Source organism: Emydura macquarii, unplaced genomic scaffold (genome assembly GCF_026122565.2).
Source record: "Emydura macquarii macquarii isolate MOO-44397 ecotype Brisbane River unplaced genomic scaffold, CSIRO-AGI_Emac_v2 contig_480, whole genome shotgun sequence".
NCBI classification, from domain to species: domain Eukaryota; kingdom Metazoa; phylum Chordata; order Testudines; family Chelidae; genus Emydura; species Emydura macquarii.
In genome coordinates, this window is record NW_027130617.1 from 5,970,050 (window position 1) to 5,987,103 (window position 17,054).

The window sequence follows — 17,054 nt, forward strand, 5'->3', positions numbered from 1 at the left end:
AGACACAAACCAGCCACACAACATACAACCATTGGCATTTGAATTTAATTACGATAATCACCACAGAAAGATGCTAGCCATGTAGCTAGAAAATAATAGGCCTAATTTTCTTCTTCTATGCTGAAGTCCATGAAGTTAATTGCATAAAATTGTTGTAACAGAGTAAAGAATCAGGCCCAGTGTTTTTAGAGGCCACACACAAACCAAAGCACACTTTAGTCAAGTATTTACCAAATACCATAGATTTTAAAATGTGGTGTTATGGTGATGTTCTCAGCACAGTAAATTTTTTTATGTATTCATAGAATGAACCCTGTGACCTAGCAAGATTGCAGCTTTTTGAAAAACAGCCACCAGTATTAGGGTAAAATGTCTGATATACAGAGATTTATTTTTAATACAGGTATCAGTAAAATAAAATCAGTCAGCTGCAACTATCAACTTGGGAAAGGGTAGGAAAATCTTCATGGCTATCCTAACTCACGTCCATCCTTCTCTTAAGTTTTCTAGTACATAATGAAAAGGACACTGACCAATACTGTTGATTTTGCCACTCTTTTGTCTAATGAACTGTGAAAATGAAGAAAATGATACTGAAAGGGTTTATAAATGAAACAGCTTTAATACAGTTTGAGAAATAATTAACTTAATCAAGAATGATTATAAAATGTAAATATGAAAACTTAAAGTTCTTATGAGTCTTGCTTCAGAAACTTCTAAAGGATAATAGAACAGTGATGGCCAAAGTGTCATTCTTCTTTTTTTATTTAAAAGAAACACTTGTGTGTGGTATTGCTTAGCAATGCTCAAAGCATCTTTGACATATTCAGGTTCAAATAAAGTCTAGAGCTGTGGCAGACTGAGATTTTGATTTGAGAAAAAGAAATATGTTACTGTGTTATCTTTGCCTTCAGTTTGGTACCAACGCCTGGATTTGGGTCACAAAACCATATATTTAGTGTCTGATTTATAATATCTTTTTATGTAAAATGTGTTATATAAATAATATAACACAGATTGGCACCTCCACAGGACTCATTGACTATCTAGGCTAATGCCCCCTGATTGTCAGCTTTCTTCTGGCAATAGGACAAAGAGGGTTGTCTGGGGAGATCAGTGAAAGCGTTGGATTCACTACGTGCTGGGCTCCCCACACCAGCCACTTTCTCTGCCCTCCTCCACTCTGTACATCTCACTCGTGCCCTGATTTAGTTAGGGGCTGAAGGTGCTCCCCTCATTCCCTCCACCCCAAAGGGAGCAACAACCTAGCCTGTATTCATCAGCTCCCTCTGGGGATGGGCCATCTCCCTGGAAATAGGACTTGGCATATGTGCCCCAGGTTGTGCTAAACTAACGCTTATTTTAACAACTGTAAATACAAATTAGCCTGTTGCTCAGAGTGTTAGTATTCACTCAACTGGATCTAAATGCCGTGACAGGACTCTGGTTCTGCAGCACTCCAGTGAGCTAAACTTCAAATTTTATGGTAAAATACAGGGAAGTTTTAAAATGCAGTTGTAAAAGTGAGTAACACAAAGAATATAGCATTCACTGTATTTATTATATTGTTTTAATCTTTCTTTATATTTTCAGGTTTTTGTGCTATAGATTTTTTTTTTTTTGTATTGGTAACACAAAACCTAATTGCAGAAATTATTAGGTCAGAGCTGAAGGTTTTACTACCTGGGTACAGTTAAGGGTTTTTGAACCTGGGAAAACATGAAAGATCGTTTGTGCTTTTATTAAAATGTGAAGCAGTGAAATAGGTAACAATGTTGATATTTTAAATATAATTAGTATTCAGAGTGAACAAGTATAGGAATAAATGGAGCAGTTCTCAATTGTCTTAGAGTTACTGCTTCAGGCTGTAAGCAGAGGAAGAAAACAATTCTGTGTTGATTTGCATGTGGGTCTCATCTGGAAAGTTATCTTCCCTAACGTGAGAGCTAGAAACACAATTTTATTTATTTATATAATATTGATATTAAATGGATTCTATGGCAAATCTTGAAGAATAACTGAGAATCTGCTTCTAAATGATAAACTTCATGAGCAATATGATTTCAGTTTTTTGTTCTATTTGTTATTGGCGGAATGGCAGGATTCCTCTTTGACCAAAATAGTGTTTGCGCTACAGCGCAATCTCCAATATTGGCTGTTTTTGTTTTAAGAATTCCCACCGTGTTTTTCCCAGAGTTAATTTAGCTGACATCCACCGCAGTGTAATCTCAGATCATTCTTTAAGTATATTGGACATTGACTTCCTTCACTCTGTATAGGAACACTTTTTCAACTACCTAATCTTGCTCTATTTACCAATTAGCTGACCTCCCAGCGGGAGCTTTTTCTTTGAGGCAATGCATGCAGATAATCCAATCTCTTTTGGTTTATTGCTGATGTTGTCACTTTTATTTTCCTGTAACACAAGCTAATGGAGAAAATTCAAGAAATAGACTGTTTGGTTCCCTTTAAAAAAAATTAAACTAGATCGGAGGTTTATTAAACAAGAAGGTTTATTCATAGTGAGATTTGTGTTAGGCTCCCAATTTTATGATTATTTATTTGGAACTAAAAGAGAGAGATCAACTCAGGTAATTAGTTCACACATGCTGGCAAACATGCCAATATTTGGTATGTGTGGCAATAAAGCAGGTATTCAGTGCTTCTGTCAGGAAGGTACAAATTCCTCATAGTTAAACCAGTCAACCAAACTTTCTGTTCTGCCACAATCATGTAAAAGCATATTGTTTGAAGTTATTTTAAATTGTATTGATATAGGCCTACCTTTATCACTGACTTTATTGTTTCACTATATTCCTCTTTTAAGCTTATATAAAAGGAATAGTGTGTTCCAACCTCTGCTTTACCTAGAGCATACTTTGAATGAAAAGAGTAAATATCATTGTAACAGGGCACATCCCTAAGTGTTTGTTACAGTCCCTGGGCCCTTCAAAAATGGGATCTGGAGTTTTAGATCAGATGCTTGCATACAAGGCTTCCTGCGTCTTAGATAGGGAAGCAGACAGGAGAGATCTGGTGATTGGAAAGGTGGCTCTCCACATCTGCGAGACCTGCAGGCTTGAGACAGGGGACACCTGCAATGAGCAGGAGCTGGCTGAGTAAGGCTGTGAAGAAGGACTATAAGGACTTTGAAGCTCTAGAGACAAGGGCTAGAGACTGGTTGCTTTTTTGTTTTTGTTTTGCATTTTATTAATAAAGACCTGGGAAGAGAACAGAGTCTGAGCTGTTTGAAGCATGATTTTCTTCCCTGGCTAGCAGATCAGTCCTTCCGCTTACAAGTATGCTTTATAATTGACTTCCAGATTTTGTAAATAAAAATGTAAAGTAGATGTCTGCTGCACAGCTTGTCGCCTCATTCATCACTCATGGGTAATCCCTCTCACCTTCAATTTAGAAGCAATGCAGTATTGTTACTGGATGTTCTGGGACTAAGCCCTGCCCTTCAACTCAGGCTACCAAAATTCTGTCTTTGGCAGCAGAACAAGTTAACAGTTCAGTTCTGTTTCATAACTGTAATTTTTATTCATTTTCATGCTGTAGCAACTTCCCATTTATTGAACCTATACAGGCAGTATGAGAAATTTCTTACCTGATCGTTTTCTTTGATAGCAGCTTCCATCTTCATTCAACCGCCTTGGAAGTCTGGTAGATGACTAAAACACAATTTGTAACAAAGTGAATATTTTCCCTCAAGGAAGACTTAAAAAATGTAATTACCCATTAATATAATTTCAAGTTGTTGTCTTACTGCTAATAGTCAGATCCTGGAGCATTTCTGTAGCTCTGACAAAACTCTTCAGGTAGCCAATGTTGGACCACCTACAGATTCCACAGGGGAGAGGCATTACCCATTTGTTATGAATGAGGTGAGAAGTTCCTAACAGAAACTGAAAATTCTCTTGTTCCTCTCTACTCCCCATTACTACTACTAATGTGAAACGCAGAAGTGTCTGTAGGCTGCAGACTGTGCTAGATATGTGGTTGGCAGTTTCTGTCCTAAAGAATTTACAGTTTACTCTATCTCAGTTTGCAAGCTCACCCATCCTATAAATGCTGACACAGTGGATAAATGCTACTGGTTTTTTTTCTCCCACACATCTAAAAATCATCTACCCGTTTTCTCCATTCCTACAGCTGATACCCTTGTTTTGGTCCTCTTTACCTTACTACTATACTTCTTCCATATCCTGCATAACTCAACCATGGTTTTGCTACTTATGATTAATCCACCCCTCCCAAACTCATGCCAGTCATACCACATACAACGCCATGTTGTCAGATATTTGTGTGTGACTTTAACATACTGTTCCAAAATGACTGTAGTAGATTGTTTGTTCATTTTTCTGATTCAGATAAGCTTCTTTTAAACAAAATCCTAAAGTATTTTAGATCAAGGAACAGCTAGGAGCTATGTGTTCTATGCACATAATCATACAGAGATTCCTATTTGATCTATGTCTATTTTATTTACCACCAGAGAAGAGATGTATCCATTTATTATACAATGCGTTTGAGGCTATATAAAATACAAAATATTCTCAGATGGGGGTTTAACATGTTTCTCTCACCAGTTTTTGTCTACATGTAAATTTGTTGTTGTTACTAACTGGTTTTGGTTTAATATTAAACAGGAAGCAAGCAGCATTGTGGATCCAAGGAGATTTCTTCCGATCCAAACAGAAACAACAATCAGCTGATGATGGAACTGTGAATAAAATTCTTTCTGGCTTGGATGACCTTTCAATCAGTGGGACTTTTAGTAAAGTACAAAACTTGGATCAATTTGGGGAGGTAAGCATTCACTGGAAGAATCAAAGTGAATTCTCAACAGGGGAGAACTCATAAGTTTAATAACAGACTATATCCAGATTTTAGAGCTTTTTTCCGTAATATAGTGCCTGTTATAAAAATCACATATGAATGCAAGAAAATAGATTCTTTAAAATTATACATGTTAAATGAAGATGATAAAAATTAAAAGGAACAAAAAATGTCTTGTATGTATATTAATGATGATGAAAGGAAGGGGACAAAACAGCTAAAATGATAAACCAGCCATCCGTGATGGAAAAAGTAGAATTTAAAATGAATGTAGATTCTAAGGAAAAAATGTGTGATCAGTATGAATATTTATGATAAATAATACAAAAGAAACATAATGCTTATTTGTCATCCATTTCAAGAAGCAAATTCAAGATTAGCATCTTGATAGGGCAGGATGAGAATACCTAAATTGATAAGTATGTTGGCTGAAGGAATGTGGTAGCTACCTGTGGTGGTGATATTTAGTATTTTGAAGAAAGGAAAGCATTTAAACAAAAAAAACCAAAACCTTGCCACTGCCCACTAAAATGGAGATGACGTGCCTTGTGTAAGTTAGCAACTCCATTGATTCAGTCATCCTGGTTTTCCAACCAGTTCTATTGAAACCTAGATTTTTGTCCTGCATTCAGTACAATTCTGGATTATCCTATCACCTAGGCTGTCCCAGTAGTGGTTTTTGCTGTAAGGTAGAATTTCATTGCCTCCTCCAGTCACTTGGGTAGCTGCAGTTCTCATTTCCACTGGCTGATTTTTCAAGTATTTAGCGAGGAGTGTAAGTGAATCTGCTCTGTGATGAGAATCTCAAAAAGTACACGAAGGGTATGGTGACGTTCTTTCCTCATTGGTCAGCTGCCTTTAGTGTAGCAAAATAGGCATTAAACACCTCAGCCTTCTTGATGTCATCAGTTATTCACTCCCCTTCCCAGCTAAATAGAGGACCTACACTTACCCTTGTATTTCTCTTTTTCCTAATGTATTTATAGAATCTCTTCTGCTTGCCTTTTATGTCCCTTACTAGGTGTAAATCATTTTGTGCCTTATCCTTTCTGATTTTTGTCCCTATGTTCTTGTGCTATTCTTTTGTACTCTTCCTTAGCAATTTGTCCTTGTCCAGTTTTCCTTTTTGATTTTTTTCAGGTCATTAAAGAGCTCCTGATCACTTCTAGCCTTTCTGTCTTTCCTTTGTATTGGGATAGTTTTCTTTTGCCCCTTTTAATATTGTCTCTTTCAGAGACTGCCAGCTCTCCTGAACATCTTTTTGTCTTCTGGCACTTGTCTTCTTTTTGTCTGTTTCTGACCATTGTGACTTCAACTGGTTAAAGAAAACAGACCTAGAAAAAGAAAGGACTTAAATTGTCTCAAATTTTATTTGCAGATGTTATAGACATTCAGTTTTAACACACATTGCTTACAAGTTTTCAGAAAAAGTCTTTGCCAATTTCTTTACTAGCTCAGCTTAATGGATGCAGACCTAGAAGCAGTGACACACACACTGGAGTGTGGTTACGTGCAGAGTAGCCATTCAGCCTAATGTAGTCAGTCCAGTTTAACTCGAAGATCCCATGGTAGGTCTGGTATTCATGACAGCTGTATTCAGAGCTTGTATAAGAGAACAGTGAGAAGATGTTAGATTGTGGGGAAGCTGAACGTGCTGTTTGGATGGCTGCTGTTACCAAGTTCTTTTGAAAGTCATAATAAATTGTATCTGCCACAACTTTAGAAAAGAGCAAACTCTCCGGGATCTTGGGACCATCCACACATTTTCTTCTCTTGTTTAGTGTAATGTCACCTTATTACTATTGTGTGCAATTTTCATATTTTTCTCCTATTAAAATAGAAGCTTATGGCAGTTGAATCTTTACTTCTTTTGGTCTTCCTATTGTGCTATTTAACAAAGGCTTTTTTTGGTATTATACTTTTTATTTCATGGGAAATACATAACCTGAGCCACACAGAGGATCGTGAGTCTGAAATGCCCTAACTTGTACTACTTTTTTATTTAAATTCAAATTTCAATGGAAGGTAAATCGGTAGCTTCTTAGGTTCCTCAGTATGAATCTGATCCTGCTCCCATTGAAGTCAATTGCAAAACTCCTTTGATTCATTGGAGCAGGATCAAGCCCTATATATGCTATGACGTTTACTATTGTACACAGCTGTTAAGTATTTTCTTAACACTTTTTATTGGTAAATGACCCAATACAAAAATGTGCTCTATTTTGAAGCGTAACACGTCTTGGCATACACTTGAATGTTTGTTTTGTCTTATGATCTGGAGCAGGCTCTTAAAACACTTGTCTTAGTTGAATTTTTCTGAGGCAGTGAATGTTTTAAAGGGCTTTGGAGTTCAAAATGCTTTTTTAATACTGCTTATAAACAGTGGGATGCATTCCTAACTTAGAATACTATATTCCCTTTTTATTCTTGTTTCATCTGATACTGTTTTTAAAAGCAGAGCTGAATTTTTTCAAAACGACATTGCTCTAAAGATTTTGTATGTTTCTTTCCTTATCTCTCACCTCTTCTTTACAAGAGGAATTAATCTTTTTAGTCACTTGCCTCATAATCCACAGCACAAGAATTTATCCATTTATTTTACTTGGTGTTAATCTAAAAGCTCTAGCCTCGATCTTAGGATAAGATACATAGTAAGAATAAGGAGAAGCTGTTATTATCCTGATAGTAGAGGTCTGAATTTGGATTCGTGGTTTCTATAACAATTGAAATATCTGTTACAAAATATTTGCTATTTTATTTCCACTATTTTAAATCACTGGTCTCCGACTCAGTACATAATTAAGACTAGATCCTATAAATGCATCCTTGTGGATGTATAGGTACGTAGTGCTCCATTTACTTCAGTGGGGCACTGCACGGACACAGCTGTGTGCCTATCTTCAGTGAATTGCAGGATCTGACCCTTAAATTGTAATCTGCAAAGCAAAAGTAATCTTTGAAACACTGAAATTAGATTATTGTTCTAAGGATTTTGCACTCTTCCTTTGTTTTTAGAATGACTTTGAAGATAATGCAGAGTTGGAATCTAAGAACGGCATGACACAGGGAGACAAACTTCGTGCATTAAAAAGTCAGAGACAGCCACGATCTGCTACAACGGGAGCTCTTAGGTAATCTTTTTCCAGCTTTTTGTATTATTAAATTCAATGTGTACTAATTCTTTGACAAGCTCATGCTCTTCTGTATCTTTGTTTTATAATTCTGATACAAGTTATGATATGTGGACCTTTTCATTTTCAGATCAGTTTACAAACATTGATACTGCTAACTTTCCAGTGAGTTAGGTAGGCACTCAAATGGGGAATATGAAACTGAGAGGGTAAATGATTTGTCTAAGACTACAGAAGTGGTTAGTCTTCGAGCTAGGGTTAGGGATCCTTAGGTGCTATGGTAATACAAACAATAAATATTGATAATTAGAACTCAAGTTCCTAGCTCCTACTCCTGTGCTTAGTCCACCACTACGTTACTTTCTACCTGCTATAAATGTTAAATTTATACTGTTTTTTAATTAGCCTTAAAGTTTACTGCTTTCTACCAGAAATAGTTTGCACAATCATAAGCTTTCTTTTTCAAAGGTTTTTCAGATTTAGGTATTTGTCAAGTTTGTTTACACTGCCCTTCAAGATCTGAAGAGGCAACATGTACTAATATCAAACAAAACCATGCTTCAAGATTGGTTAATGTTAGTTGTTGATTGTCTGGACTGCATTTGTGGTACCCAGATTCTGCTATGTGGTGTAAAAGCTCTCGTAACTAAAAACTTACTGATGCAATTTAACCAGTTAATACAGGATTGTAATTAAGCCAAGTAAAAGGCTAGTGCCCAGAACTCACTTTAGGTAAAGGGGAGTAATCTAGTGGAAGTTCTCTGCACAGACATATAGGAGAAAATGGATTTCAATTCCCTGTCTCCTATCATGAACTGGTAGTACTACCCTTTCAATCTGGAAAAGTAATGTTTTGCATTTCTCAACAGTGACCCCTCAGGAGTTGTAGCAAGTACCAACCTAAGTGCATGTATTGTTCCTCAGCATGTGGGCAGGGTTGCTTCCTGACATGTGGACAGTTAAAGCAGATAAAGATGGTGGGAGTCCTAAAGGCTCAGAGAGATGCAGGACTAGAGAAACTCTAGAGAGGGTAGTAGTATTAAACAAGGATATTTAATTTAAAATTTGCATGCCAAAGGAGAGAATTATTCTCTGCCACTGCAGCAGTAAAGAGATTTTTACTGTACATGAATCTTTATTAGTTATGCTAGAAATAGTCTAAGACAGACCTGACTATAATATGGACAATTTTATATTTTGTTCTATTTCTTTCCATGCCTGTATTCTTTTCATTGCTGCTGTTTACCAAAATAATCCTGTACTATCAGGCACCAAATGAAAATTTGAAAAATACACCTCAGAACCTAAAGTATTAATTGTTGTCATATTATAAATGTCCATATATCCACCATTTAAAAGTTTACATTCCTATGAAAATAATTCAGAATACATTTGGTTCCAATTTTAAATTATTTACCTCTATTTCTCCTAATGAATTTTGAGTTCCATCTTGTAAAGCAATAACTAAGTGAAAGCTTTTAAGGAAACAACTAAACAAAATACCATTTCAAAAGTAATGTTAATTAAAAACAACTCAAGCCAGAATGCTTTGCTATTGCTTAGTAACTGCACATAAAAAGAATGTTTAATATTTGGGTCCTTCTCATACTTTCAATTTCCTTTTATGTTTTCCACCTTCTACTCAAAAAAAAATTCTTATTTTTAGATATAATTGTAAAACATTGCCTATGCAAGAAGTTTGATGCTGAAGTCTTTATTTTAACGTATTGTGCAGTTTAACTTAGAAAGCACTTAAACTGAAGACCTTATGACTAGCACTCCCAATATTCAGAGATAAATGCAAACCTCATCTTTCACATAACTTTTCCACAGTAAGCTCACCATAGACTTACACACACAAAATGTTCTAACCTATTTTCAAGCTACCCTTCCAGGTGATGAAGGAATAGAGGTTTTACTTCTCTCCTTTAGTTCATATGCTATAGGGAGAAGGACCACATAAGAATCTAGATAGTCTGCTTTTTATAACAGAATTTTCTTATGCACGTGTGAAGCTGGTACTGTATGACAGGAGATGGCAGTCGATTGTATGTTTGATGGTTGTAGTTGAAAAATGTTTCAGGAGTATAATTTTAAAAATTGTATATTTTTTGATGTGTCTCATCATTTATATGAAGCATTTTCTACCTAATAACATTGTCTGTGTCATAGTCTTTGTCCATATATTTACTAAAAGATTGAAACTGTGCTTTCATAATTTTATTTGTGTGACAAACTGCTTTAATTACTTTAGGCTGGAAGATATGAAATTGCATACCAGATCAATATCGCAACCTTTCAGGTATTTATTTACTTAGTTAAACTTGTGAGAAAATTTTTAGTTCATTTAAATTACATTTTTTGAAAGGCTGCTGTTCTAGTCTTTAACATTTTTAGTGCTTTGTGTTGTTATCATCATCATCATCAGTTTGATGAATAGCAATTTGTCAGACTTCTGTTAATGATCTTGAAACCCGTTTGAAGCATCGATTCAAGGGACAGACAAAAATTGGTTAATTAGCAGAGTAATTACCTTCTAGTAATAGTGAAATAAAACTTTTAGTCTTAGAACTGGACCTTTCCTAAACAAAGACTGCCTGTTGTGGTAAAATGTATAGTAACTTTATGAAACTGATAACTGTCCTTTAGCCACTAGGAGGCTACTTCACTTGTGATTTGGATCAAAGTAAAACCATTTCTGCAAACCTTGTGCCACATTATCCCTTAAAGATAATTCAATTTAGCATGAAAAGTGATATTAATATTAAGAACCATTTTAGAAATGGTACTAAATTTAAAAAAAAAAAAAAAAAGATAAATTTAAATAATTATCACCAACACTTGATTATTTCCATTGTGCCTGTCACTGTGGTAAGATAGATAGATAGTACTATCTAGGGACAAGTATTTAGTTAACATTGGCCACAATTATTACCACTGTGATTTTAAGAGGCATGATTTTTGAGGGAACTGATCTCTAGGATCTCCATTTCCCCTTCTTTACTTTTGTCTATCTCAGAGATTCCTTGGTGTATGGACTTAAAGGAACCAAGATTGTTATTACCATGCTATTTCAGCTGGAACCTTTTAAGAACACAAGACACTTTCTTTCTCCAACAGCTGAGCATGCTGACCTGACAGCTATGGGAATGAGAGGATATCATTGCCGCTAGACTTGAGGACTGCCCAAAAATATTTCTGAGAAAGCTACTGCACTATATTTTTAATCTCCTAAATTCTCGTTATTTCTTACTAAATCATATATTACTTATTTAATATCTAATATTATCTTGATTCCGGTTCTTTAAATATACCCAGCTAAAGTTAATAGCAAAAGTGCATAAATAGGAGTAAATCAGAGCCAAGATTTTTTTTTTTTTTTTTTTTTAATTGGGATTTTTCATAACTGTTGTAAATGGGAGCTGGTGAATGCTTAGCACCTTTGAAATCTGTTTAAAGTGCCTAAATATGGATTAAGAATCCTCAGTTTTTGCAGCCGCTTCTTTTTAAAACAATTTATTATTTCTGAAGTTCACATTTGAGTGATATAAACTTGCTCTGCATTAAAGCTTTGGCCCTTTTTTAGATTGAATGCTTCAAGTAGTACACAAGGGTCCATGTCTCCTTTGAAGTCCTCCAAAGTGGCAGTAGCTGTTTCACCATCTGCAAAGAGAATAAGCAAAAGCCCTACATCCTTAGGATCTAATTTAAAAAGGTACATGTTCTTGTCTTTATGTGGCTTTTTGGATGGAGTAATGAAAGGTTATGTCACTTTCTGTAAAGTTGCATGACAATTTATGAAATAGGCCGTTGTGCTTGCTTCATACATTTGTCCCTTATCTGTGAGATTGTATTTAAATTAGTGAGAACACTCCCAAAATTTTAATACCCTATAAAATTGTGTTCTTCTCAAGAATATACTGAGTGGGAGACCATATGCCCTTTATTATGAACTTTTCATTTGTGGCCATTAAATAACAACATTGATATTTCTACTACACTGAATAATGTAGAATGTTAAATGAATCACAGTAGTTGATGTATTTTGACATAACTTCTGGATATAATGAGTATTCAGTCATTAAGATAAAATGAGATGTTATGTTAGCCCAAGTAAGTGCTTTAGCGAACTAAAGGCATCCTATTTATTTATTAAATGGCTCTTTAGCTACTTTATCTTGTCTTATATTACTACTTTTGAGGTGCAAGTTGTATAGAACTTGGTTTTTCATTATTTCAGAGAGAAAATGAAGTTGTGTGCTTATACCACTGTTTACATATGTCAGAATGGTCCTTGTCGTTTTCCCCTAATGTCTTTAAATGTCTTGTGTGTGAAATCTTCACATATATATACATTGCATGTATTTTTTCCCACATGTTTTCCACTCAGCGTTTCTGTAAACTCCAGGCTAGCCAGTTCTCTAGGGAACCTGTATGCTGCTTCAGATGATACAGAGAGCAAAGTGACATCATCGTCCTCTAGGACAGGTTTTTCTGTAAACCATATCTCCAGTCATTTGAATGGCAGCTTGCAGCTGCCTACCAGAAATCACCATGAGCTGAACAACAACCTATACAACAGAAGCAGCAATAATGGCACCAACCTCAACAGCCATGCCAGTTCTCGCAGCACCGGGACAGATGACTACAGCATCTACCAACCCTCCTTTACAGGGTTTACTGCTTCTCCAGCACGATACCTGAGTCGTTCAATTCCTGTAAGTTCCCAGCCTCAACAGCCCTCTCAGGGACCTGACAGAAGCTTATCTACCTGGCTTCTTCAGCCAAAACTATCCCAAAAAAACTCTTAACAATCCCAGAGCAACTTTTTGATTCCTTCTGATCTTTACAATTTTCTGGATGCATATAGCACCTTTTGTCTGTTTCTAATGTTTTTAGTAAACATTATTTCAGCTGCTTCCTTTTTGTCTCTCCAGAATCTGGCTCAGAGAAAGGTGTCATGAAAGTAAACAGCTTATAAAAATAACTAATTCTAATAACTTCATGATTATAGCTTCTGATTTGGAGTTCTTTCCTTTAGGTTTTCCATTTCAAATCATTCTTTATATACTGAAATTCTCAAACTAAAAGTTATAGGTAGTATAGAATCTTCCTGGATTATTAGATATCATAGGTGTCTTTGTACAGTAATATTTTAGAGGGACTGTGTTGTGTACTAAATTGAAAATAAGGGTATGTCTTCACTGATGGCAGCAAATTCGCTGCCATCAGATCGATTCTTCAGGATCGACTGAGCGTAAGTGGAGACCCGCCCAATCGATCCGGGAGTCAATTTAATAAATCCATTCCTGGAAAAAGAATAACGTTGCGTCGACAGGAGCGCATTTCCCGTCGGCACAGCAAAGCGAAGATGCCATGGTAAGTAGAAGTTGGAAAGTCAACAGGAGATACGCAAGCTACTCTATGTAGCTTGCGTATCTCCCATCTACTGCTGCTGAATTTCGCAGTAAGCGTAGACCAGGCCTAAGTATGCTTAAAATGAATCAACTCAATTCGTAAATGAGCACTGTTGAAATCTCATTTTCAAACACTGAGTTAAAGATATTTCAAAGTAGTATGCCTGCCCCATGAAGTCCACATTCTAATTTTCATGATTTTATAATCCTGTTTTCTTTTGGGGGGGGAGGAGGGGATAGATGTCGGAGGAGAGGTAAATGCTTTTTCTCCCTTGCTGCTTTGTGAAAAACCTACACAGAGATACATTGCTATACTACTGTAATGGTGAAACTCCCTAGATGCTGTTAACTATACAGAGTAAAGAAACCAGAAAATACAGAGAAATTATTTGTCATCTTTCAGTTATAATCTTTTATGCTATTTTCAAAAATAGTAGATAACAAAAAAAAAGAGAAATCAAAACTATGATTTTTAAGTTGACAAGTGTCCCTTTAAAATAGATCTAGGAAAACTTCCAGAATAAATCTTTTCAGTATGTGAAGTCATATAAATATTAGAGGTACAGTTTTAATATCTTATGCCTGTGCCTCAAACACATAAGTGCTTCCATGTATGTACAGGGATGGTTTCCTGAATCACGGCATGGGTCTCTACAAAACTGTGTATTCGCATCTTTTTATATCAAAAACGTTTCCCAGTATTATTCTGTTTTAGCAATTTTGTAATCATCCTTGCTGTGTCTTGACCATCATATTGTGAGCTCCTTTCTCCTTAAAAAAAATAGTTGCTATTTCTAAGTAGAATGCGTTAAAAGTAATCTAGAATAACATCAAATGCGAAAGAATATCAATTTTATTTTTTCTAAAGTTATAGCTACGTGACACTTTTTTTCAAAGTAGTATTAGGGTTCCCAGGAATTGATTTCTTACAATTCATAAGATCATTGTTGTGATCTTAAATAAAATGTATAGTCTGGGGATGATTTAGTCAAATAACAGCCTGTATAGTTTTCTTTTTGTTTGTCTGTTTAGGAATAGTGAAGTTTTTTTTGTTTTTTCTTGTAGTTGTAATAAAATAGTTTTCAAATAAATTAATTTGAAAATATCAGTTATGCCATTCCCCCCTAGCCACTTTAAAATAAATTATTTTGTTTTCAAATTGTTTAGTGTGTAAAACCACATATAGCAGCATTTTCTGGGGAGCAAGCAGTTATCTTATAAACAGACAGTGCTTCTACTCCTTCCCAGTGGGACTCTAACTAAAAAAGGCATTGCTTTGTTACATATATCATTGTTTTAAAATAAATGTGACACCTCAGGAACAGTGTATGGCATCTCTTATACCATAACTCTTAGAAGCCCAAGTGGTATTATCACTGATGATGAAGTTGATGAAGTACAACTACCAAGTTCAATGACTTATTGATGGACTTGATTTCTAACAGTGTCTGTGTGTGTGTGACAGCAGCCTAGCTGAAGAGATGGAATGGACGCATTTTGGCCAGTGTGACCCCATGTAGGATACTCTTTGTTTCAACAGACTTAAAGGAGGGGTTATGGTGGAAAATGACCGACGCTGTCATGTTGGTTCCATTTGACCTGGAATGCTCCCTGTTTCCATCCCAGAATTAGACTTGACATTTGCTCGCAGGAAAGTTCTTGTTTGAAAACTCAGCCGGCTTACTATCCACCACAGTATACCTAGAAATATATCTCAATCCTCCATGATTTTGGGGCCTACAAGTTAAACCACTACATCAGTTACAACAATTATTTGCTAGAAACATTTTGGGTACCATGGCATTCATGAGTTTAACCTTTTTACATAAAATCCTCCTAAAGGAAGCTGTACCTAGATCTTGTTTTTAGATTAAATCTAAATGTAGGGTGTCTAATGATGAGCGATGATAATTGTCTAGGGCAGTGCTCTTCATTACAGGGCCCGGGAGCCAGTGGCGGCTCCCATCGACCCTAAGTGCTAGCCCCCTGACTAATTGTTTATATTCCAATTTATTTTATTTTTAACATTAGAATATGTACCGAGCCTATCAAAGTACACCTTCTTTACATGTCACATTGACCACATGGTACGAAGTGCGCCAATAAGTACATCTAAGTATATCCGTTGTATAATAACCATAATATTACCATAGCAACCAACATACTAATTTAGTAGTTGATGTGGCTCTCATTGAAGGTTTTTTCCAAAGTGGCCCCTGCTTGAAAAATAGTGAAGATCACTGGTCTAGAGTACAGCTTTTAGGACAGGATATTCTATTATCACCATACCACTTGCTTGGATTCATCCTTGCAGGTACTGAAATTTAAAACCATAGAATAAACCACACAGCAAGATAAGAAACTTGCAATTGAAGGACAGCCATGAATGCTGTTGGTTCTTTGGAGGGGGGGAATCCTTGTTTCCAGATATCTGTATGTTCTACAACTGAATTCACAGAAAGGAAAGTTCAGGGAAGAAGATAGGAGTGTAGGTAGAGAGAATCAAGACTCATATGACAGAAAGCTCCACTGACTGACTGCATTTGAGCGTTCCAGGTTGGTATATTGGAAACAAATTTTTAAAAAATATTTAAAATAGCAATATTCATTCAATGGAACAATTAACAGTGTTAGACTTTATTTCCTGTAAATTTCTCACGTTAAGTAGTCTCATCATTTGGATGCTGTAAATGTTTTTTTTCTTCTTTTACAATCTTGATGGTTAGAAATGCCCCTTAATATGTTTGTGGCAGGTTTTCTTTTGTGTGCCTTGCCTGAATCACACACCTTTTATGACCTTAGAAATGCATTATGCTGTACATGGGTTTAACCTTGAAGGGCATTTGAAAGCTATGGCTGATGCAGAATGCAGTGATTTATTTTAGTCAAATTGGGCTTTGAACAATTTCACTACTCTGCCAAAGACCCCAAAGGCTTCCGATTTGTTTCCAGCTGTATTTCAAGGTATTGATATTGATCTTAGCTTTGTGCCGTTTGGGTCCTAACAGATCTCTAACTATGCACAGCTGTAATTGTTGAGATCAGCTCACACACTCGAATCAACATCTGCTAGTTCTGGAAGTCTTGGAGTTGGAACAATGGCATTTTCAGTGGAGAGCTTGCCATACTCTTCCTTTTCAATCTGACAGCACAAGTTACAGTGTAAAATAATGTAACTCTGGTTTTTCTCTGAGGTACATGTGGACAGGACCTTTTTTGTTGTTTTTAACCGCTTAATTACGGGCTACAGTCCATTTATTTTTTTATTCATCAATTCTTATTGTTGTAAACAAAATTTACAAGCAACTGAGGTGTTTCCACTTTTTCCACTTAAAAAAATTTGAAAGTAGTAATTCTGCTAGGTTTCAGTCGGTCATAGGGGTAGTTACTCAACATCTACAAGGGTCTTTTCTATATGAAGTCCCACTGGTCGGTTTTGTCTCCATTGTTGTTCAAGCATATGTATGTAGCTATTTAGAGAATTGACCAGGCATCGTGGTATCATTGATCTGTACAGTATTACTGTCACTGCAGATCTCTGCAGTTCTAGCTCTTTTCTGTTGGCTGTTGCTCAAGATTGTGGAGTAGGTTGCAGCTTCTGTAGAGCATGGCAGCATGACTGTTCAAGAACTTGACCATGAAGGTTGGTGATGCCCTGTTTTGT

At 36.0% G+C, this 17,054-nt stretch overlaps 1 protein-coding gene across 3 annotated transcripts in view; it reads left to right on the forward strand.

Moving 5' to 3' along the window:
- CDC14A (cell division cycle 14A) overlaps nt 1-17,054 on the forward strand; it is a 102,100-nt gene that overhangs the window by 76,151 nt on the left and 8,895 nt on the right. The window contains exons 11-15 of one of the 3 annotated variants that reach the window (XM_067538367.1): nt 4,653-4,812; nt 7,858-7,973; nt 10,228-10,275; nt 11,560-11,688; nt 12,364-12,894. In XM_067538367.1, coding sequence (XP_067394468.1) covers nt 4,653-4,812; nt 7,858-7,973; nt 10,228-10,275; nt 11,560-11,688; nt 12,364-12,784 — 874 coding nt within the window. In that variant the 3' untranslated portion in view covers nt 12,785-12,894. Of the gene's footprint in view, nt 1-4,652; nt 4,813-7,857; nt 7,974-10,227; nt 10,276-10,992; nt 11,356-11,559; nt 11,689-12,363; nt 12,895-17,054 lie in introns of those variants that run through there. The other 2 variants (XM_067538368.1, XM_067538369.1) reach the window with 2 other exon arrangements.